The sequence below is a fragment of the Globicephala melas genome, chromosome 9, assembly GCF_963455315.2.
Source record: "Globicephala melas chromosome 9, mGloMel1.2, whole genome shotgun sequence".
Lineage (NCBI taxonomy): Eukaryota > Metazoa > Chordata > Mammalia > Artiodactyla > Delphinidae > Globicephala > Globicephala melas.
Genome location: NC_083322.1, coordinates 75,316,260 through 75,340,130, shown reverse-complemented (window position 1 = coordinate 75,340,130; position 23,871 = coordinate 75,316,260). Strand labels below are relative to the sequence as shown.

The window sequence follows — 23,871 nt, the reverse complement described above, 5'->3', positions numbered from 1 at the left end:
AAAACATGGTGGGCTCAAGGTAGCAAATAAAAGTATACCTTTTCTTATATAGGGAAGTACTAGGAATAATGGGTGATTGCCAGTGTCAAAAGCCAGAACAAACACCTGTGTCCCATAGAATGTGGTGGTCTAGAACCACTGGAATCATAGTTCTTCCAGGAGTTGATAAAATATTCAATCAACGGCCGAATTAGCCATTGGGGCAGAGACAAGATCTCAGATATATAGATTTGTCTAAATATCTTTTAGACAAATCTATATATCTTAGATTACCTTTTTGTGGAACACCTCAGTTGAATATGTAGAAATTACTTCCATTTATTTTACTAATCTTTGTTAGGCTGGAACTTTTAGTTTTTCTCCTTTTATGTAAATGAATGAAAACAATTCCCATATTTCCAAGGAAACAGAAAACATCTAATCCAAGCTAGTCTTCCCACCATGTTTGTTGGCAGCCTTACATCTGTCAGAGGGTAAAGAGTCTTTTATTTTTCTTTGTACTCTTTATTCATGTAAAATTCCTTAAGGTCCGTAACAGAGGTTAAATTCTCTTTAAATATTTTTGTTTTAAAAGAAGTATTATGGTTTAATAGAAAATATGCAGAACTTAAAGTAAGAAGGATTGGTTTTCCTCCTTGATAAGTTTATCCACATAAGCTTGGGCAAATTGTTTTAACCTGACTCACTTCTTGGTGGTGAATTTGAAATGAATGACAATTCCTTCAGCATTTACTTCATGGGCTTTGCAATTATTAAATAGTATGATTGTAAAAGTATTTGGTAAACTGTGGACTGTTTCAGTATTGATGCTAGTATTATAAACTTTACATGCAGCCTTTATAAACTCATGAATATGGAAAAGAGCAAGACAAATTTCCTTTAATAAGAAACTTTCCTTTTAGTTAGTGGGGTGTTACAGAGTGGTGTTGACTATGTGTAATATAAATAGTTATAATAATTTAATTATCCCTGTTACTGGACATAAACTAGTTTTTGCATACTATTATTCTTAAAAAGAAGTAAATTCAATGATCTTACATTCTTTTGTGGAAAAATACCTTAAGCCCATATTAAATAATATTTTTTTCAAAATATTTATTTTAAATATTTTAAAATAAAACTTTAGTATTTTAAAAATTAACATTGATCAAAACAGAAAGCTTTCAAGGAATTAGCAAAATAGATTCATATTCACTTTTTGTCAAAGATATGATGAATACTTTTTTTCCATAGGCAGCCACCTTGCTAGCCCATCTGCCCTATTAGTATTGTAGTGTTAAAGGTTATCATAAATTACTATTAATCACACCTTCCTAGTTCTTAATTTAGTTAATAACCTTTGGAATTACAGAAAAACAGAATGTGTGTTTGTGTTTGTTCTATGTATAGAATAATAATCTACCTAGTATTGAAAATAGACCAGTATAAATGACTGTGAATTTACCACCTTTCAGTTGACATTTATATTGCTTCACTCTTAGAGAAAAATGCTAGACACTGTAGACCCCTTGAATGAGTCACTTTGGGGATTCTTTTTAAGAGAGGTATAAGCACTTAGAATGATTTTCTTTGTTACAGTGGCAGCTTTTTTTCCTAAGTATCTGCAAGACTTGAGTGATCCAAGTTTGTTCTTGTTGTGACAAATTAAATAAAATTTAGTTCTTTCTACTTGAGCTTGGGCTCTAAGTGATTTCTGTAGATGAAACTTCAGTCCGTTTTTAATATTTATGTGTTCACCTATGTCATTTTTTAGGAGATTTTATGAAGATGGAGCAATTGTCTTGGGTGAGGAAGCAAATATGCTTGCTGGCATGCTGCTTGGACTCAATGCTATTGATTTCAGGTATTTCATCTACCTATATGCATTATGACTTAAAGTTATTCTACCTCATAATAGTTTCCACTTATGATTCTTTTCTTTCAGTTTTCTAAGTAAAGCACACTGTTGGATATTGATTTGATTTATGTTGTTCCCTTTCGAATGAGATCAGTTTTCTAAATAGGTTTGCTCTCAAAAAAGAGGCTGTCTCAAACTTAGGGAATGAACTGACAACCTTGCTCTCTAGTTTGGGTAAAAAGAAAGCTTGGACCACATCCTGCCAAGCAGAGAAGTCATGCGCTCTGGTAGCACTGAAGGAAGGTTTTGGATCTCATCTCTTAGTATTTTTCAACTACTGCTTTAAAATGAAAAAGAAATACACTAAAAGAAGATTCAAATCCAGAAAGATTTTCATTGTCTCATGTGGTGAGATAAAGAGGATATTGACAGGCTATCTTAGGTATGTTATGTTTCTTGTTTTGTATCTAAAATATTAAAAATTTTGTTAATATTTGCTTTTATTATCAACAAGATGAATTGATTTCAGAATAAGATTACAAGTACTAAAAATGGACATTGTAAGTTCTTTTTAGGTTGATGGCAGCATCCTTTTGCATTTCTTTAATTGATCTAAGATTTTACATTGTACTAAAAGTAAAAGGTTTGTCTAGAATAAGAACTGAAACATGAGAATGAAGGAAGTATTATATGTATATATATATGTGTATATATATACACATATATATATATTTTGTGTGTGTGTGTGTGTGTGGTATGCGGGCCTCTCACTGCTGTGGCCTCTCCCGTTGCGGAGCACAGGCTCTGGACGCGCAGGCTCAGCAGCCATGGCCCACGGGCCCAGCTGCTCCGCAGCATGTGGGATCCTACCGGACCAGGGCACGAACCCATGTCCCCCGCATCGGCAGGTGGACTCTCAATCACTGCGCCACCAGGGAAGCCCTATATTTTTATTGAAATATATCACTTAAATATATCATTAAATATATCACTTAAATATATCACTTAAAATATATCACAAGAATGTTAACAAATAAGTATAAAACTTAAATGAAAATCTAGTTTTCATTTTTAGTTCATTTTTTGAACTAAAAAATAATGCTACCCAGTTTCACTGAGGTTAACTTTTTCTAGTAACTCACTTCTTTTTCAAAATACTTTTCACTTTGTAAGTGTAACTTTCCTCTATTTAAAATTTGATAAGTGGGATTGGGTTAATTAGCTTAATTCTTTATGATGAATGTGATAGATGCAGTTTTGAAGGTTGTCTTTATGATCCCTCTAAGGGTGTTAACTTTTTACATGGCATGTTGCTGGCTCTGTCCAAATACTTTACAACTTCATTTAGTTTTTGGTTGGGAAAAAAAAAACCTGGGTTAAGAATCTAAACTCTTGGCTTATTGTAACCCACTGATAATGTATAGAGAGAAAGTGTCTTAAAGATGCATTAGTAATGTTTCTATAAATGAAGGAAAACCCATGTAAAATGTTGCCACTTTGATTCTTTCCTTAGTCAATTCTGGAAAAATACATACTGCACCCTTGATATTAACATATTAGAACAAGTATTTCAACAGGCACATTTCCCAAAGAAACCAGAAGGTAGTGGTTCCTATATGAATTTTTTTCTTTTTTTTAAATTAATTAATTGTATTTATTTATTTTTGGCTGCACTGGGTCTTCGTTGCCACTTGTGGGCTTTCTCAAGTTGAGGCTAGCAGGGGCTATTCTTCCTTGCAATGCACGGGCTTCTCATTGAGGTGGCTTCTCTTGTTGCAGAGCACGGGCTCTAGGTGCGCGGGCTTCAGTAGTTGTAGCAGGCGGGCTCGGTAGTTGTGGCTTGCGGGCTCCAGAGCTCAGGCTAAGCAGCTGTGGCGCACGGGCCCAGCTGCTCCGTGGCATGTGGAATCTTCCCGGACCAGGGCTCAAACCCACGTCCCCTGAATTGGCAGGCGGGCTCTCAACCACTGTGCCACCAGGGAAGCCCCATGAATTTTTTTCTAATTAGGCGATTTTCTTTTTAGGAGATATTAAGTATCACCTGAGAATTTGTAAATGTGAACAACAAGGCTTCATCTGAAAATTCTCTAGCGATGTCTTAAGAATTTAGTAAAGACGAGGATAGTATGAAATAAATAATGTTTGAACAGATTTCTCAGTAAATTTTACTTTTGCATGATATATTTATGTAACAGTGTTATTAACTCATACAAGCTTTTGTTATTGATATGGAAGGTAGAATATCTTTATGAGGTGTTTATAACAAGTCACATTTAAATTACAAATAAGAAATTCACCTGCAATTTGATGAAACAAATGTCTCTAACAAGAGATTGTTTATAACACTTTGATTTAAATTTTAATGTATTAATATATTTACTGTCTATTGTCTTAGCTTCTGCCTGAAGGGAGAAGGATTAGATGGCAACTTTCCTGCTGTAATAGACTATACACCATATTTGAAGTTTACCCAAAGGTATTTGACATTTTGAAATATGTTATTGAAATCTTAATTTATAATTGAATGTCTTGTGCAATATATTCATCTGATTAAAACTACTTTTTATAAAACATTTATTTCAGTATCAGAGATCATTCAAAAATATAAACTCCAGTTGTGTTTTTAGTGTATATATAAATATATAGTTTTTACATAATTGTAATCCCAGTGTAAATATAGTTTTTAAAAAATAGCGTGTATTTCTACTGCTGTAGTCAATATAATAACTTTAATAGCTCTGTAATAGTCCATTGAGATTACAAAACTATAATTCATTATTTAAATTGTTTTTCATTTATCTCCATTATAATGAAAAGAATAATGAACATTTTTGTGCAAATAAATTTTCCTTTTGTTTCTGTTGTGCATTTATAGAGTTATTCAGGTAAGTACAGTGAAAAATTTTGTGGCTCTTAAAGTCTGTTCTTAGAGTTGTATCAATTTATCCTGCTACCAGTATTTTGTGAGAGTTACGGATTTTCCATAATCTCATCAGCATTGAAAATTAATCAGATGAAATCTATTCTGAAGATCTTCTTGCATAATTGACTTCCCAAATAGAATAATGATCTTTATATACTTCTTTCTTTTTCACATCTTTATTGGAGTATAAATGCTTTACAGTGTTGTGTTAGTTTCTGCTGTACAACAAAGTGAATCAGCTATATGTATACATATATCCCCATATATATCCCCATATTCCCTCCCTCTTGCGCCTCCCTCCCACCCTCCCTATGCCACCCCTCTAGGTCGTCACAAAGCATCGAGCTGATCTCCCTGTGCTGTGCAGCAGCTTCCCACTAGCTATCTACTTTACATTTGGTAGTGTATATGTGTCAGTGCTACTCTCTCACTTCGTCACAGCTAACCCTTCCCCCCTTGTGCCCTCAAGTCCATTCTCTACGTCTGTGTCTTTATGCCTGCCCTGCCACTAGGTTCATGAGTACCACTTTTTGAAATGCCATACATATGCATTAGCATATGGTATTTGTTTTTCTCTTTCTGACTTACTTCACTCTGTATGACAGATTCTAGGTCCATCCACCTCACTACAAATAACTCAATTTTCTTCCTTTTTATGGCTGAGTAATATTCCATTATATATATGTGCCACATCTTCTTTATCCATTTTTCTGTCAGTGGACGTTTAGGTTGCATCCATGTCCTGGCTATTGTAAATAGTGCTGCAATGAACATTGTGGTACATGACTCTTTTTGAATTATGGTTTTCTCAGAGTATATGCCCAGTAGTGGGATTGCTGGGTCATATGGTAGTTCTTTTTTTAGTTTTTTTAAGGAAACTCCATACTGTTCTCCATAGTAGCTGTGTCAGTTTACATTCCTACCAACAGTGCAGGAGGGTTCCCTTTTCTCCACACCCTCTCTGGCACTTATTTTTTCTAGATTTTTTGATGATGGCCTTTCTGACCAGTGTGAGCTGATACCTCATTGTGGTTTTGATTTGCATTTTTCTAATGATTAGTGATGCTGAGCATCTTTTCATGTATTTGTTGGCCATCTGTATATCTCCTTTGGAGAAATGTCTATTTAGGTCTTCCACCCATTTTTGAATTGGGTTGTTTGGTTTTGTGATATTTAGCTGCATGAGCTGCTTATATATTTTGGAGATTAATCCTTTGTCCATTGTTTCATTTGCAAATATTTTCTCCCATTCTGAGGGTTGTCTTTTCGTCTTGTTTACGGTTTCCTTTGCTGTGCAAAAGCTTTGAAGTTTCATTAGGTCCGATTTGTTTATTTTTGTTTTTATTTCCCTTACTCTAGGAGATGGGTCAAAAAGGATCTTGCTGTGATTTATGTCATATAGTGTTTTGCCTGTATTTTCCTCTAAGGGTTTTATAGTGTCTGGCCTTATTTAATCCATTTTGAGTTTATTTTTGTGTACGGTGTTAGGGTGTGTTCTAATTTCATTCTTTTACATGTATCTGTCCATTTCTCCCAGCACCACTTATTTAAGAGGCTGTCATTTCTCCATTGTATATTCTTGCCTTCTTTATCAAAGATAAGGTGACCATATGTGCGTGGGTTTATCTCTCGGCTTTCTATCCCGTTCCATTGATCTATATTTCTGTTTTTGTGCCAGTACCATACTGTCCTGATTACTGTAGCTTTGTAGTATTTATAGTCTGAAGTCAGGGAGCCTGATTCCTGCAGCTCTGTTTTTCTTTCTCAAGATTGCTTTGGCTATTCAGGGTGTTTTGTGTTTCCATACACATTGTAAAATTTTTTGTTCTAGTTCTGTAAAAAATGCCATTGGTAATTTGATAGGGATTGCTTTGAACCTGTAGATTGCTTTGGGTGTAGTACAGCCATTTTCACAATATTGATTCTTCCAATCCAGGAGCATGGTATATCTCTCCATCTGTTTATGTTATCTTTGATTTCTTTCATCAGTGTTTTATAGTTTCCTGATTACAGGTCTTTTGCCTCCTTAGGTAGGTTTATTCCTAGGTATTTTATTCTTTTTGTTGCAATGGTAAATGGGATTGTTTCCTTAATTTCTCTTTCTGATCTTTCATTGTTACTGTATAGGAATGCAAGAGATTTCTGTGCATTAATTTTGTATCCTACAACCCTACCAAATTCATTGATTAGTTCTAGTAGTTTTCTGGTGGCATCTTTAGGATTTTCTATGTATAGTATCATGTCATCGGCAAACAGTGACAGTTTTACATCTTCTTTTCCAATTTGTATTCCTTTTATTTATTTTTCTTCTCTGATTGCTGTGGCTAGGGCTTCCAATACTATGTTGAATAATAGTGGCAAGAGTGGACATCCTTATCTTGTTCCTGACCTTAGAGGAAATGGTTTCAGTTTTTCAGCATTGAGAATGATGTTCGCTGTGGGTTTGTGATATATGGCTTTTATTAGGTTGAGGAAGGTTCCCTCTATGCCCACTTTCTGGAGAGTTTTTATCATAAATGGGTGTTGAATTTTTTAAAAAAATTGTATTTATTTATTATTTATTTCTGGCTGCATTGGGTCTTTGTTGCTGTGCGCAGGCTTTCTCTAGTTGCAGCGAGCAGGGGCTACTCTTTGTTGCGGTGCCTGGGCCTCTCATTGTGGTGGCTTCTCTTGTTGCGGAGCATGGGCTCTAGGCACACGGGCTTCAAGTTGTGGCACACGGGCTTCAATAGTTGTGGCTTGCAGGCTCTAGAGCACAGGCTCAGTAGTTGTGGTGCACAGGCATAGTTGCTCCGTGCCATGTGGCATCTTCCCAGACAAGGGCTTGACCCAGTGTCCCCTGCATTGGCAGGCGGATTCTTAACCACTGTGCCACCAGTGAAGTCTCTGTGATTTCTTTCCTTCTACTAACTTTGGGTTTTCTTTGTTCTTCTTTCTCTAATTGCTGTAGGTGTAAGGTTAGATTGTTTATTTGAGATTTTTCTTGTGTCTTGAGGTGAGTTTGAATTGCTCTGAACTTCCTTCTTAGAACTGCTTTTTCTGCATCCCATAGGTTTTTGGATCGTTGTGTTTTCGTTGTCATTTGTTTCTAGGTATTTTTTAATTTCTTCTTTGATTTCTTCAATGATCTCTTGGCTGTTTAGCAGCACGCTGTTTAGCCTCCATGTATTTGTGTTTTTTACAGTTTTTTTTCCTGTAATTGATTTCTAAACTCATAGCATTGTGGTTGGAAGAGATGCTTGATACGATTTCAATTTTCTTAAATTTTCCAAGGCTTGATTTTTGTCCCAAGATGTGGTCTATTCTGGAGAACGTTCATGTGCACTTGAGAAGAAGTGTATTTTTCTGCTTTCAAGTGTAATGTCCTAAAGATATCAATTAAGTCTGTCTGGTCTATTATGTCATTTAAAGCTTGTGTTTCCTTATTGATTTTCTGGCTGGATGATCTATTGGTGTAAGTGGGATGTTAAAGTCCCCCAGTATTACTGTGTTACTGTCAATTTCTCCTTTTATGGCTGTTAGCATTTGCCTTATGTATTTTGAGGTGCTCCTTTGTTGGGTGCATAAATATTTATAATTGTTACACTTTCTTCTTGGATTGATCCCTTGATCATTATGTAGTGTCCTTCCTCATCTCTTGTAACAGTCTTTAATTTAAAGTCTATTTTATCTGATATGAGTATTGCTACTCCAGCTTTCTTGTGATTTCCGTTTGCATGGAATATCTTTTTCCATCCCCTCACTTTCAGTCTGTGTCCCTAGGTCTGAAGTGGGTTTCTTGTAGATAGCATATATAAGGATTTTGGTTTTATATCCGTTCAGCCAGTCTGTGTCTTTTGGTTGGAGCATTTAATCCATTTACATTCAAGGTGATTTTCGATATGTATGTTCCTATTACCATTTTCATGACTGATTTGGGGTTGTTTTTGTGGGTCTTTTTCTTCTCTTGTGTTTCCCTCTTAGAGAAGTTCCTTTAGCATTTGTTGTAAAGCTGGTTTAGTGGTGCTGAATTCTCATAGCTTTTGTTTGTCTGTAAAGCTTTTGATTTCTCTGTCAATCTGAATGAGATCCTTGCTGGGCAGAGTAATCTTGGTTGTAGTTTCTTCCCTTTAAATATGTCCTGCCACTCCCTTCTGGCTTGCAGAGTTTCTGCTGAAAGATCAGCTGTTAACCTTATGGGGATTCCCTTGTATGTTATTTGTTGCTTTTCCCTTGCTGCTTTTAATATTTTTTTGATAGTTTGATTAATGTGCGTCTCGGCGTGTTTCTCTTTAGGTTTATCCTGTATGGGACTCTCTGAGCTTCCTGGCCTTGATTGACTATTTCCTTTTCTATGTTAGGGAAGTTTTTCACTGTAATCTCTTCAAATATTTTCTCAGTCCCTTTCTTTTTCTCTTCTTCTGGGACCCCTATAATTCAAATGTTGGTGCGTTTAATGCTCTCCCAGAGGTCTCTGAGAGTGTCCTCAATTCTTTTCATTCTTTTTTCTTTATTCTGCTCCCTGCCAGTTATTTCCACCATTCTGTCTTCCAGCTCACTTACCTGTTCTTTTGCCTCAGTTACTCTGCTATTGATTCCTTCTGGAGTATTTTACATTTCAGTTATTGTGTTGTTCATCACTGTTTGTTTGCTCTTTAGTTCTTCTAGATCTTTGTTAAACGTTTCTTATATTTTCTCCATTCTGTTTCTGAGATTTTGGATCATCTTTACTATCATTACTCTGAATTCTTTTTCAGGTAGCTTGCCTATTTTGTCTGCATTTATTTGATCTTGTACGTTTTTACCTTGCTCCTCTGTCTGTAACATATTATTTTGTCATTTCAGTTGTTTTTTTTGATGGTTGGGTTGGGGCTTTATTCCTGTCTTACTGGTTGTTTAGCCTGAGGCATCCAGCACTGGAGTTTGCAGGCAGTTGGGTAGAGCCAGGTCTTGGTGCTGAGATGAGGACCTCTGGGAGGCCTCACTCCAATTAATATTCCCTGGGGTCTGAGGTTCTCCGTTAGTCCAGCAGTTTGGGCTTGGCACTCCCACCACAGGAGCTCGGGCCAACCCTCGGCCTGGGAACCAAGATTCGGCAAGCTGCATGGTGTGGCAAAAAAAAAAAAAAAAAAGCAAGCAGTACAATAACAAAGAATAAAAAATAAAATAAAATTAGAAAGATAAAAAATATATTAGAAAAAATAAAAATATAATTGAAACAACTTCAACAAAGTAAAACAAAACCACAACAGAAAAAAGAAAATAAACAAATAAATAAATAAATTTAAGAAAAGGGAGGGAACAAGCCAAAAGGAGCAGAGCAGTAACAAAGTGTAAAGAATACAATAAAATTAGAAAAATAAAAGATTTATTAGAAAAAATAAAAGTATAAATGAATCAACAACAGGGTAAAATAGAACCCCAACCTAAAAGAAGAAAAAAGAAAGCCTTGACTAAGTGGGGCAGAGTTCAGGCAGAGTTTGGAACATAGGCAGGGGTGGGGTTTAGGGTGGGGCGGAGCCTAGGTGGGGGGTGACATTTCAGCGTGAGGCCTGATGTTTCAGTGTGGGGCAGGGTCTAGGCTCAAGACCCACGCCAGCTGGAAAAGGCTTTGTGGGCGGGGCCTAGGCTGGCGACGTTCAAGTGTAGGGCAGGGCCTCTGCTTAGGCCCCGCCCAGAAGGGGAGGAATAGCACGTCCAAAGAAGGGCCTCTGGCGTGTGGGGTTCCAGAGTTTGGAGGTAAGGTTGTGGGTGAGGGCGTGTGGGTGGGGTTTAGGCCCAGCACGTTGGAGGGGGTCTCTGAGGTGTCTCCAAGCGTAGAGGTAAGGCCCTGGGTGGGGGTGTAGGGGCGGGGCTTGGGTTCTGCGGGCAGGAGGGAGGCTCCGAGGGCAGAGGATTAGGCCCGGGAGCCCAAGAGGCTCCCCGGTGCCTAAGTGGACAGGGAAAGCCTGGCCCCGTTCCCTTCCATTCCTTCACGCCCCTCCCCCACTGTCTCCCCCAGGGTCTCCCCCATCTCGTGGGTGGGTCCCACTGGGTGTAGGAACTCCTCCCCTCCCCCAGCCGCCCCTCAGGGCCGCCAGTCCAGGGCTGCCAGTACTTTCCCGCCTCCACTTCTCCTCCCCCGTCCCTTCCACCCAGGCCCCATGTCCTACCCAGTCGCTGGGGGTTCCTCCCGTCCCCTTAGGTGTCTGTGGTCCCCCACCGGTGCCAGCTAGGTGCCCTAGTTGTGCGGGAGATGCGAATTCCGCGTCCTCCTAGCCTGCCATCTTGACTCTGCTCCCCTCTCTTTATATACTTCTGAAATGTTATGATCAGGCCAAAGCTGTAAGGGAGATAGAGTGAGTAATATATGTATATATGTAATATATGTATATGTACACACAAACATACACACACACCCAAGATACATTTATTGAGTGCCTAAAGAAACTTTCCTAGGGATACATACATGTCAAGACTATAGGAACTCTGTGAACTTCTAAAAAGGAATGCAATCCCTGTATCCAAGATAATCACCATCTAGTAAGAGAAGTCACTATGATTTCAGAGCTAGGAGTGTGAAGATATTTTAGGTGATGAAGGAGAAGGAGGAATAGAGTATTATGGTACAAAGATTTCTAACTTAAGTAAGTAGATCCCTTGGGAAAAGGGATAAGTCTGTTACATTAGATCTAGAAAAGAAATACACCAAGAAGATGTTTTTAACAGGCATAAAATTGTACTCTTTTGGGATATGTTTGGATTATAGGACATTTTGTGAAGATAACGGATAGTTCAAAACAATACTAGTAAAAATGTCAATACCATTTATTGCATGTTTATTATATAGCAAGCATTGTTTTAAGTCATTTACTTCTATTAACTCATTAATCTCCTCAGAAGCCAGTGAGGTAAGCACCACTGTCCTTATTTTTAAATGAGAAAACTGAAACACAGAGAGGTTAAATACCTTGGCCATAGTCACACAGCTAGTTTGTGCAGAGTGGGCCTCAAGTCTGAAATTAAAGAGCAAGATGACAGTTGGAGAGAGGAGTTTGGTCATCAGAATGCAGTTAGAAAGGCTATTTTTAGCGATTTAGGAAATAATTTAAATTAAAATATGAAGAAAAATGTAAATACAGATTTTTCTCTTTTCGTACCTAAGAGACTGTAGTAATTATTACAGTGCTTTTAAAAAGATATGATAATGAAGCCTTCTCATCTGGTGCCCTCAGAATGAGTTTAATGACCTATATTCTGTGTCCCCAGCTGCTTAGCCACTTTTGTCTGATTTTTTTGTGCAATTTCCTCTTTCTTTGATGCACTAATCCAAACATATATGTATAGCTTCCTCTTCTTTGTATACTAAAGGATTCCTACCATCTTGTTATATAAACAAGAAAGGAAATACCAATTCAACCTAGTCGTAACCCAGTTAGCATTACAGACCATGGAGCTTTTCTTTTTAGAAAGATTTAAACTATCCTAATAGTCATAAAGAGCCAATATTTTAAAAATTGAATTACTTCCACCCAAATGTACCTGTAATTAGACACAATTTTTAAAAATTCTATTTGATGCCTCATTTAAGAAACCATAAGAGTCTGTCCCTCCCCAAATTACTGCTTTTAACTTATTTGGAAAATTAAGTGTTTATTGTAGAATAGTTGGAAAGTACAGAAAAGTAGAAAGTAGAAGAAAGCTTAAGTCACTCATCTTACATTTAAGGAGCAACTGCTAGAAGCATTAACATTTTGATGGATAGCTTTCAGCCTTTTCTGTACATAGGAATATTTTTAAATTAAAATGGAAACATAATATACATGTAACTGTTTCCCTTAATACTGTATAATGAACATTGTTGCACGTCTTTAACTGTCCTTCTATAGCATCATTTCCTAAAATAAATAGAATTCATTGTTAGTATAGTATGTTAACCCAGTTATTGTACTTCTGGAGTGCATTTAGTTTCGTCGTATATAGTATTGCAGTTAATATCCTTGTCACTACATCTTTTTATGCAGAACCATCATTATTTCTTTAAGTTAAAATCCTGGAAGTAGGGGCTTCCCTGGTGGCACAGTGGTTAGGAATCTGCCTGCCAATGCAGGGGACATGGGTTTGGGCCCTGGTCCAGGAAGATCCCACATGCCACAGAATAAGTAAGCCTGTGCACCACAGCTACTGAGCCTGTGCTCTAGAGCCTGCGAGCCACAACAACTGAGCCCGCATGCCACAACTACTGAAGCCCGCGCACCTAGAGCCCATGCCCCGCAACAATAGAAGCCACTGCAATGAGAAGCCCTCACACCTCATCGAAGAGTAGCCCCCGCTTGCTGCAACTAGAGAAAGCCCACGTGTAGCAACGAAGACCCAGCACAGCCAAAAATAAATTTAAAAAAAAAATCCTGGAAGTAGAATTTCTAGTATATATGTCATTGAAACTTTTGAAACATGCTGTCAAGAGAGCATGTCCAGAGAGGCCATACTAATGTAGATCCTATCAGCAATATGTGACAGTGCCTGCCTCCACAGTTTCCAACTTAAAGGTGTGGCTAATTCTGTAAGTAAAAAATGATATCCTGTTGTTGTTTCGGTTTGCATTTATTTGATTGCTGGTGAAGTTGAACTTTAAAAAATATTTATTAGCTATTAGTCTTTTGAAATAGAGTTTTATCCTTCTGAAGCTAAATACATGAAATATGTTAAGAGAAAACATCCTAAAATATATTTCATATTTAAAATTGGTTTAATTAAGTTTTAGGTTGTGTACCAGTGAGAAAAGAAAAGTTTTTTCTGAGTTACTGCTTGGTGTAACTTTAAACATTTTTTCCTTGAATGGATTTTAGGCCAAAAAAGTCTAGTAGTAGCCAATGATTATTGGTCTTTTATGATGCCTTCAATTTTTCACTTTAAAGTATAATATTCTAGTAGCTAAGTCTTTATACTTAGAATGATTATTTCCTAAAGAGGTAAATTTCTGCAAACAAAATTGCTGAGTTAGAGAGACCGTAAACGATCCAGCATGCTGTTCAATTGCCCTTCCTAAGCGTAGCATTCCATGTACTGTTGGCTGTCCATATCTGCAGGTTTCACCTCCATGAATCAACCAGCTGTGGATCAGATGTATATGGGACTTGTACATATAAGGGACTTGAGCACCCATGGACTTTGATATCTGGGGTGGCTCCTGGAACCAGTCCTTCATGAGTACTGAGGGACCACTGTACTCTGCCTTTTCCCCCTCTTAGTAGGGAGACGCTAATCATTTGCTACCAAAGGCCAGTCTTTTCGCCTGTGTACTGCATCCCATCCTGTCTTTTCTGTTTAAGGTCTTAGCTCCAGCGGTTGTCCCCTTCCATTAATTTTTCCTTTTCTAGATCTTCCCACACATCACAGCATATAAGCATGTTGTTATTTTCCCCATCTTAAAAAATCTTATTTCCTAACAGTCTCTCTTAGGAAAGAGAGACTTTCCTAACCCCACATTCACTTCTAGCTTTTTCTTAGTACCCCTTCCTTTATTACAAAACCATGCCTCCCTTTTTTTTTTTTTTTGTCTCCATTCACTCTTGAACTATTCATATGAGCTTTAATACCTACCACTGAAACTGCTATTTTCAGAGTCACCAGTAATTGTCTTGTTGCGAAATCCAGGGGTTAGTTTCCTCACCTTACTTGACCTTGGAGCAGTGTTTGATACACATGACTGCTCTTGTCAGCACTCTTCTGCTTTTCCTCCTTTTTACTCCCCTTCACTGCTTTCTCCTCATTTCCCCAACCTCTAAATGTTGGACTGTTTCAGAGATCAGTCCTGAATCATCTTCTCTGTCTGTACTAAGTAGTTTCATCTAGTTTCATGGCTTTAAATACTATCTATGTGCTGCTCTTTCCCAAATATATACTTCCACCTGGAACACTACTCTAAACTCTGAAACTCATACATCCAGCTGCCAAGTTGACACCTCCACTTGGATGTGTAATAAGCACCTCAGATATAACAGGTACAATAATGAACTCCTAATCCCATCACCCCACACCCCCTCACACAAAACAGCTTTCCTTCCTTTAGTCTTTGCCATTCCAAGAATGGTAGTTCTAGCATTCCAGTCATTTATGCTCAAAAACTTTGGAGTCATTGTTGAATTCTCTCTTCCGTAATCCACATACGATCCATCAGCAAATATTTTTGCACCACCATCACCTCCTAAATTTAAACCTGGAGATTTGCAAGAGTCTTCGTGCTCCACCTCTTGCCTCCTGTAGTTTATTTCTCCATAGAGCAGCCAGAGTGATCCTTTTGAACTATAAGTCAAATCACTTCATTCCTCTGCTCACAACTTTCCAGTAGTTTCTTTCCTTCTGACCCGAAGTGAAAAACAAATTCCGTAGTTGATCTGGCCTTCAGTACCTCTCTGACCTCATGTCTTACTCCCTGCCCTGTTACTCACTGTGCTTCAGTAACACTTGCCATCTTGTTATCCCTTGAGCACACCGGGCACACCTGTGCATCTTTCTGTCCTCTACCAGGAGCACAGTCTCTCTCAGATATTTGCATGGCTAGTTCATTCATCTTCTCTAAAACTCAGCTTAATACCACCTTAGTAATGAAGCCTCCACTGAATGTTCTGCCTAAAATAGTGATACCAGTTCCCCTTACTGGTGTGACCTCAAGCATCTGCTTATCATCTCATATTCTCATTTTCTTCATTTGCTGAATGAACCTATTAAATAGTACAGCAGTACCTCATGGGGATATCATGAGGATTAATGAGGTGATGTATGTGAAGTGTTTATATAGTTCCTTGGACCACCGTAGTTAGCATTTATTTTCTTCCTTGTCCTTATAAGGAACTTCCTTGTTATCAGTTCTCCCTTTCTACTCTTGGATTTTTTAATTTATTTTTTGTTTTTTAATTTTTTTGTGTATTCATTGCTTTTTTTCTTTGTTTCCACAAATATATCTATTTATTTATTTTTACTTTCGGCTGTGTTGGGCCTTTGTTCCTGCACACAGGCGTTCTCTAGTTGTGGTGAGCGGGGGCTACTCTTTGTTGCGGTGCGCAGCCTTCTCATTGCGGTGGCTTCTCTTGTTGAGGAGCACGGGCTCTAGGTGCATGGGCTTCAGTCGTTGTGGCACACAGGCTCAGTGATTGTGGCTCACAGGCTCTAGAGCACAGGCTCAGTAGTTGTGGTGCATGGGCTTAGTTGCTCTGCAGCGCGTGGGATCTTCCCAGAACAGGGATGGAATCCATGTCCCCTGCACTGGCAGGCAGATTTCTAACCACTGTGCCACCAGGGAAGTCCCTCTTGGATGTTTTTAAAACTTACTGATTTATTTATCATCTTTCCAGTTTCTATTATTGGTTCAGTTTTGGTAAATTTTATTTTGTTAAAATTTTCAGAATTTTATATCATGATGTTCAGAGAATTTCTTTTAATATCTTTTAAATCTCTTTTCATCTCTAGTTATATTATCTTTTGCTTTTTGTTATTGTAACTTTTATTTTTTTGTCTTTTAAATCATCCTTACCAAAGCTTTATCAATTTTGTTAGTCATTAAGTGTTTGTTTTTCTTTGTTGATCCTCTGTTGTACCTTTGCCATCTAGCTCATTAATTTCTGTTTTTATCTATATTATTTTGTTTCTTCTACCTTCTTTGGGTTTGTGATGATCTTTTCTTACTCTTTTGTAAAATCAGCTTTATTGATGTATCATTAACAAATAAAATTCTGAGATATTTCAAGTGTACATTGTGGTGATTTGATACCGTATTTTGATAATGTATACCTTGCGGAAGGATTTCCCCCGTGTTGTTAATTAACATATCCATCACCTCATGTATTTATCTTTTTGTGTGTGTGTGTGAACATTTAAGTTATACTCTCTTAACAAATTTCAGTTATATAATACAGTGTTATCAACTATAATCACCATGTTTTACAGTAGATGCTCAGACTTTATTAATCTTACAGCTGAAAGTTTGTACCCTTTTACCAACCTCTCCCTATTCCTCCTCCTCGCCCCTGGGAACCATGTTCTAGTCTCTATTACTATGAGTTTAACTTTTTTTTTTTTTTTTAAGATTCTACATATAAGTGATACCTCCAGTATTTGTCTTTCTGTGTCTGGCTTATCTCACTTAGCATAATGCTCTCAGGATCCATCCATGTTGTTGCAAATGGCAAGATTTCTTAACCTCTCATGGCTGAACGGTATTCCACTGTGTATATGTATACACCACATCTTCTTTATCCATTCATTTATTGATGGACACTTAGCTCATGTCCATATCTTGATTACTTGTGCTGCAGTAAACATGGGAGTACAGGTATCTCTTCAAGATTCTGTTTTCATTTCCTTTTGATACATTCCTGGAAGTGGGATTGCTGGATCATATGGTAGTTCTATTTTCAATATTTTGAGGAAACTCCATTCTGTTTTCCATAATGACCGTATCAGTTGACACTCCCACAGCAGTGCACAGGGGTTCCCTTTTCTCCACATCCTCATCAACACTTATCTTTTTTGTTTGTTTGTTTTTTTGCAGTACGCGGGCCTCTCACTGTTGTGGCCTCTCCCGTTGCAGAGTACAGGCTCATGGGCCCAGCCGCTCCGCGGTATGTGGGACCTTCCCGGACCGGGGCACGAACCCATGTCCCCTGCATCGGCAGGCAGACTCTCACTGTGCCACCAGGGAAGCCCAACACTTATCTTTTTGATGATAGTCATTTTTTTTTTTTAAGATGATAGCCATTATGACAGATGTGAGGTGATATCTTGTGATTTTGATTTGCATTTCCCTGATGATAAGTGATGTTGAGCACCTTTTTATGTACCTGTTGGCCATTCGTATGTCTTTTTTTGAAAAATGTCTATTCTATTCCTCTGATTATTTTTCAATCACGTTTGTTTTTTGGCTGTTGAGTTCTCTATATATCTTGGATATTAACTCCTTATCAGATATATGATTTGCAGATATTTCCTCCCATTCAGTATGTTGCCTTTTCATTTTGTTGCTGGTTTCCTTTGCTGTGCAGAAGGCTTTTAGTTTGATGTAGCCCCGCTTCTTTATCTTGCTTTTGCTTTTTTTTTTACTTTTTTTTTTTTTTGGTGTCAAATCCAAAAATCGTTGTCAAGATTGATGTCAAGGGCTTACCCCCATGTTTTCTCCTAGGATTTTTACAGTTTCAGGTCTTACATTCAAGTCTTTAATCTATTTAGAATGATTTTTGTATATGGTATAAGATAGGGTTCCAGTTTCATTCTTTTGATCTACGTGGGACAGTAAAAAGAACACAGCTAGACAGGTCTTCTCAGCACATGTGGAGTTTCTGGTTCTCTTCTTTAGAAGTGTTTTCTCTCTCCTCAGGACATTCTCACAGTTTCTGTGTTAGTGCCCTTAGGTCTGTAAACCTCACTTGAACTTCTGTAGCATCTCTAGGCTTGATGATAATATCATTATTATTGTATAGTCAGTGATGAATATTTTGGAGCTTGCTCACCAGTAGCTTGCAAATACAGAAGTGTTTCTAAAAAATCAAAGTGGAACATATTATGAATTTAGTTTCTTTAAAAATTTTTAATCTTCTCAGTTCTGACAGCATCAGCAGTGATGAGGAAGAGCTGAGGACTTTGGGAAGCAGTGGTAGTGAAAGCAGCACTCCAGAGAACATCGGGCCTCCTTTCATCATGGATGAGAATAGTTGGTTCAACAAGTGTAAGAGAGTTAAACAAAAGTATCAACTAACACTGGAACAGAAGGTATTTATCAGTTGTCAAAAGTCATTTAATTTGGTTCTAGTACTACCTTTAGACTGTCACTACCAAAAGACCTTTTAGCTGTATAGAAGTATTTACCTATTGCTACTTCCTTTCTGTTCTTGGATTGTCCTCCTTTTAATTAAAAATCAGGGCCTGGGCTTCCCTGGTGGCACAGTGGTTGAGAGTCCGCCTGCCGATGCAGGGGACACGGGTTCGTGCCCCGGTCCAGGAAGATCCCACATGCCGCGGAGCGGCTGGGCCCGTGAGCCATGGCCGCTGAGCTTGCGCGTCCAGAGCCTGTGCTCCGTAACAGGAGAGGCCACAACGGTGAGAGGCCCGCGTACCGCAAAAAACAAACAAACAAAAAAATCAGGGCCAGTTTTAGGAGAGGCTTTTGTTTCTTAAATAATTTTATGTTTTAATATATATAATAAGCCATTTATTCTTCTGTATGCAGTTTCATTTGTCTGAGGTATTAGTTTCTATGATTAATTTTATAAAGGATTATTTGGTTTATGAAAATGCAGTAATTGCCTAAGAAATTCCATATATGTGTCTCACTCTTTTTTTTTTTTTAAATCAGGTATTTTAGCAGCTCTTGTGGGTTAAGCGCTGTAGTAGGCAAAGTGGGGTACATAACAGAATGGAATATAAACTCTATCATCTTGAGTTGTAACCTCTTCTTTTTCACTGTATGATTTATTTTCCTTCCTACCCTTCCTTTCAAATTATCATTATTCATAGATGAGCTGTGTAGGGAGAGCCCAATTGAATTATCCATAGAATTATCAGAACAATAAAAAATACACTGAGGAAAATGGTTACAAAGGAAATTTACAAATATGAAGAGATTTCCTGTAGACAAACAGCTGCTAGTTAGAAATATAAAGAAAACTTTAATACCCTGTTAAAGGAGAATTCTGGTACCAGCTACCAGCCGGAAGTCACGCTATGGTAACTGAAAGCCTTTACATTGCGAAAATCTGAAAATGCCAAGTAGGATAAAATTTGAAAGAGTTTCATACAGAGCTGCTCTCTCAAAGAATAGGAGCTCACTAAGGACTGTAAACAAAGAAGGGCCTAAAAAATAGGAGCTCACTAAGGACTGTAAACAAAGAAGGGCCTCACTAAGGACCGTAAACAAAGAAGGGCCTGGAATAAGTCATGAGTTACAGTCACTGCAGGCTTCTGGGGTGGGGGTGAGGGGCCATTCCCTTAACCTAGGTACTTGTGTTTTAATACCAACCGGGGAGCAGCAAACCTAGGCCCGCTATCATTCGAGTTGGAAACTGAACCTAGAAGGCAGGATGCGCTGCAAAATGGCAGAGTAAGCACAGAAATTGACAAATAAACCTTGACTACATGAAACAGCAACAGCAATATTAGTGACCATTATGGGGTGGCAGTGTTGTTCTGGGATATGATTAACAACTTGCTTTGCAGAGGAATTAGATAAGCCCTGATTTGTAGCATTTGCTGATTTCTCTGGGATGAATACTCCCATCATGGCCAACTTAAAACTACCAATTTGATGTCACTGAATGTAGAATCAGGAAGAGAGGCACAGTAGCACACCATACCAGGCAGACACAGTAAATATAAATGACTTGAAGAGCACAGATTGTAATAGTAAAATATAGTAAAACACTTGGGAAACGATAGGTTTTGTAGTTATTCTGTTTTTTGATATAATTTACTTAATGGTAAGTTTATAAAATTTAATTTTTTATAATAGCAGTGTTTTAACAGCTGAATTACAAAATATCTGAAGCTTAACAATTAGTTCAGGCTTCAGCCTTCTCTGGGAAGTAAAATGGAACTAAAACACTATCTAATAGTGTCAGAAAGAGAGAGAGAGGGTGATTGAAGCTAAAGCCTTTTGAGGTCTTTGTATTACAGCAAAGGAGTATAGACATATTTTTTAATGTGTATTCCTGTTTCCAAAGTTGCAGTTAAAAGAAATAGAATATTTAGCTTTTAAACTAATAATAAGAAAGAAACAAAATAAGGAAAATTGATTAACACAATAGCAAAGAGCAAATGAGAAAAAATAAGGATGGTATAAAGAAAACACAAAATAAAGTGGTAGAAATAAATCTCAATACAACCAAAAGAGTCAACATCACCATAAAAGTAAATGGTGTAAACTTGCCAGTTAAGACAAACTCTTGGGAATTCCCTGGCAGTCCAGTGGTTAGGGCTCTGTGCTCTCACTGCCGAGGGCCCGGGTTCAACCCCTGGTTAGGGAGCTAAGATCCACAAGCCTCATGGTGAGGCCAAAAAATAATAATAATAATTTTAAAATTAAGAGAAAAAAGACAAACTCTTAAATTTATGTTTTAAATCATTAATTTTAGTTATATGCCGTCTGTAAGAGGCATACATAAAAGAGGGACACAAAAAAGTTGAAACTAGGAGTATAAAAATAGAGTAGGCAAATACTAACCAAAATAATTCTGTATCAGTATCATTCAAGATAGACATTAAGGCAAAAAGCATCATTAAGACTAAAGAAAGAATTGCCTTTTTAAAAAAGAACAATTCATCAGGAATGTTGTTTAACAGTGCTGAACTTACATGCATTTAACAATGTAGCCATGAAAAATATGAGATAGAAATTGTTAGAATATCCATGAGAAATGGATAAATCCATAATTATAGTAGAAAATTTTAACATCCTAATAATTACAGATTAAACAGACAAAAAATTGATAAGGATGTAATGAACAACACAGCTAGTAAGCTCAATCTAAAATATGTTAAATGCTAACAATTAGAACACACATTCTTTTCAAGCACACATGGGACAACTATTCAGTTTTTATGGACTATGCTAGATCACAAAACAAATGCCGTTAAATGCCAAAGAAATGATGTAATAGTGATCACAATGCAATAAAGTTAGATTCAATAGAAAAATTTTACCACACCCTGAAGTACACCAATGGGGATTTAAAAAAAATAAAGTCTTCTAAATTTTGGGTCAAAAAAGAAATGTGGAAATAGTTAGAAGTGAACAGGAATGAAAACAATGCATACTCTTAGTACTAAGTTGCAACTTGTTCAGTGCTTGGAGAATTACTTATCTTAGAAAAGAAAGAATGAAAATTAAAGAGCTAAGCATCCAAGAAGTAAAAAAACCAAACCAGTTCAAAATAAGAAAAATAAGAGCAGATATTAATGAAATAGAGATACAGAATTAATAAAACCAAAAGCTGATTATCTGTAAAAACTAATGAAATATACAAATCTCAACCATAATTAAATTTAAAAGAGTTAAGGCACAGATAGACAATTTTAAGAATTAAAAGAGACTAGACAGGGACTTCCCTGGTGGTCCAGTGGTTGAGAATCTGCCTTCCAATGCAGGGGATACAGGTTCAATCCCTGGTTGGGGAACTAAGATCCCACATGCCGCAGGGCATCTGAACCCGTGCGCCACAACTAGAGTGCCTGTGTTGTGCAACTACAGAGCCCACGTGCACTGGAGCCCGCATGCAACAACTACAGAGCCCACATGCTCCGGAGCCCGTGTGCCACAACTACAGAGCCTGTGCACCCTGGAGTCCGCGCACCACACAAAGCCTGCGAGCCGCAACGAAAGATCCCGTGTGCCACAGCTAAGACCCAATGCAGCCAAAATTAAATAAATAAATATTAAAAAAAAAAAAGAAGAGGCAGCATAACTATAAATGCAGTGGAGACCCCCCATAATTATTAACGAATAATTTTACCAATTTTATGTCAACACCTTAGAAAACTTAGATGAAGAATTTTTATAAATATTACTTCTCAAAACTAATAGACCTATAATCATTGAAAAAATTAAGCAAGTAGTTTAAAATCTATTCCCTCCTCTCCCCAGAATCACCACACTTGTTTGGTTTTTGAGGTAAATGATACCAAATGTTCAAAAGGCAGTAATTCCTATTTTATACTGACTGTTCTTGAGAATAGGAAAAGAAGGGATATTTTCCAATGAGTTTAGGAAGTCAGTATAACTTTGATACTCATGTAAAGTCACGTGAATTAATACAGGATGTGATTAATATAAAAACCATAGTACGAACCATTTGGTGTTATCTAGTAAATGTGGAGATATGTGTGGCCTGTGGCCCAGCGACTCTGCTCCTAGTCCTGTCTCCTAGAAACTCTCAGATGTGTGTCCCAGCTGTCTCATAACTGACTGTTCACAGGAATATTGTTTATATTAAGAAAAATCTAAAATGATCCATATGACCATTGATAGGAGAGTGAATAAATAAGCTGTAGTATTCATGCAGCAGAACGCTGTCCACGATTGAGAGTGACGAGTGAGCTACAGTTAGACTCATCACTGTAGACGAAAAAGCAAGTTTCAAAAGAATATAGATAAAACCCATCCAAACTAAATATATTGTTTTTTTTGTTTTTTTGTTTTTGTGGTACGTGGGCCTCTCACTGTTGTGGCGTCTTCCGTTGCGGAGCACAGGCTCCGGACGCGCAGGCTCAGTGGCCATGGCTCATGGGCCTAGCTGCTCTGCGACATGTGGGATCTTCCCAGACCGGGGCATGAACCCATGTCCCCTGCATCGGCAGGCGGACTCTCAACCACTGCGCCACCAGGGAAGCCCAATATATTGTTTAAGATGACATACATTTGTGGTAATGCTAGAAGGGAAAGCAAGGGGATGATAAACACAAATCTCAGGGTATTGTTATCTTTGCAAAGGAGGCAGGGGATGTGATCAGGGAAAGACATTATAGGGGCTCTGAAAGTATTGCTGGTTGATCTAAGTGCTGGGTATTTAAGTATTGTTTAATTACTGATGTTTATAAATAATCATATTTATATAGTTTCTGTTAAGCTGTGTATACCTACCGAATTTCATTTGTAAAAATTAACTTTAGTTTTTGAGATTTTTATTATGGAAAAAGCAAATATTTGAGAATTGTCAGGAAAAAAACCTGAAAAAGAAGTTCGGTAACAGGAACAGTGTTAGTTACTATTAACATGTATCATGAAGCCAAAATAGCTAAAGCAGTTTGTTAATGGCACGTGAAAAGGATAAGAAATGGAATAGAAGAATACTCTAAGAAAAAAAGATTCTAATTGATATCCTGAGAGGAATTTTAAAGCACACTGATCTAAAAAGAATAGGATGCCATGAGAAGGGAACAGTCAGAAAACACACAAAAAAAACTGGAAATGAAAAATAAGATTCCCTGAGTTCAAAAATTTAGTATAAGGATTTGGAGGATAAATCCAGTGAAGACTCCCAGAAAGCAGAGCAAAAGGACAAAGAAACAATAAATGGGTGAAAAGATAAGAGAGGATCTGTTCAAAAAGTCTCATATCTATTAGGTGTCTGCTGATAATAATAGCTAGGAATTATACATTGCATACAGG

At 37.5% G+C, this 23,871-nt stretch overlaps 1 protein-coding gene across 6 annotated transcripts in view; it reads left to right on the top strand.

Annotated features, from left to right (window-relative positions):
- RUNDC3B (RUN domain containing 3B) overlaps positions 1-23,871 on the top strand; it is a 147,676-nt gene that overhangs the window by 81,837 nt on the left and 41,968 nt on the right. For all 6 annotated transcript variants that reach the window (XM_030857041.2, XM_030857039.2, XM_030857042.2 and 3 more), the window contains 3 exons: positions 1,754-1,843; positions 4,233-4,313; positions 18,314-18,482. In XM_030857041.2, the coding sequence (XP_030712901.1) occupies positions 1,754-1,843; positions 4,233-4,313; positions 18,314-18,482 (340 nt within the window). The remainder of the gene's footprint in view (positions 1-1,753; positions 1,844-4,232; positions 4,314-18,313; positions 18,483-23,871) is intronic.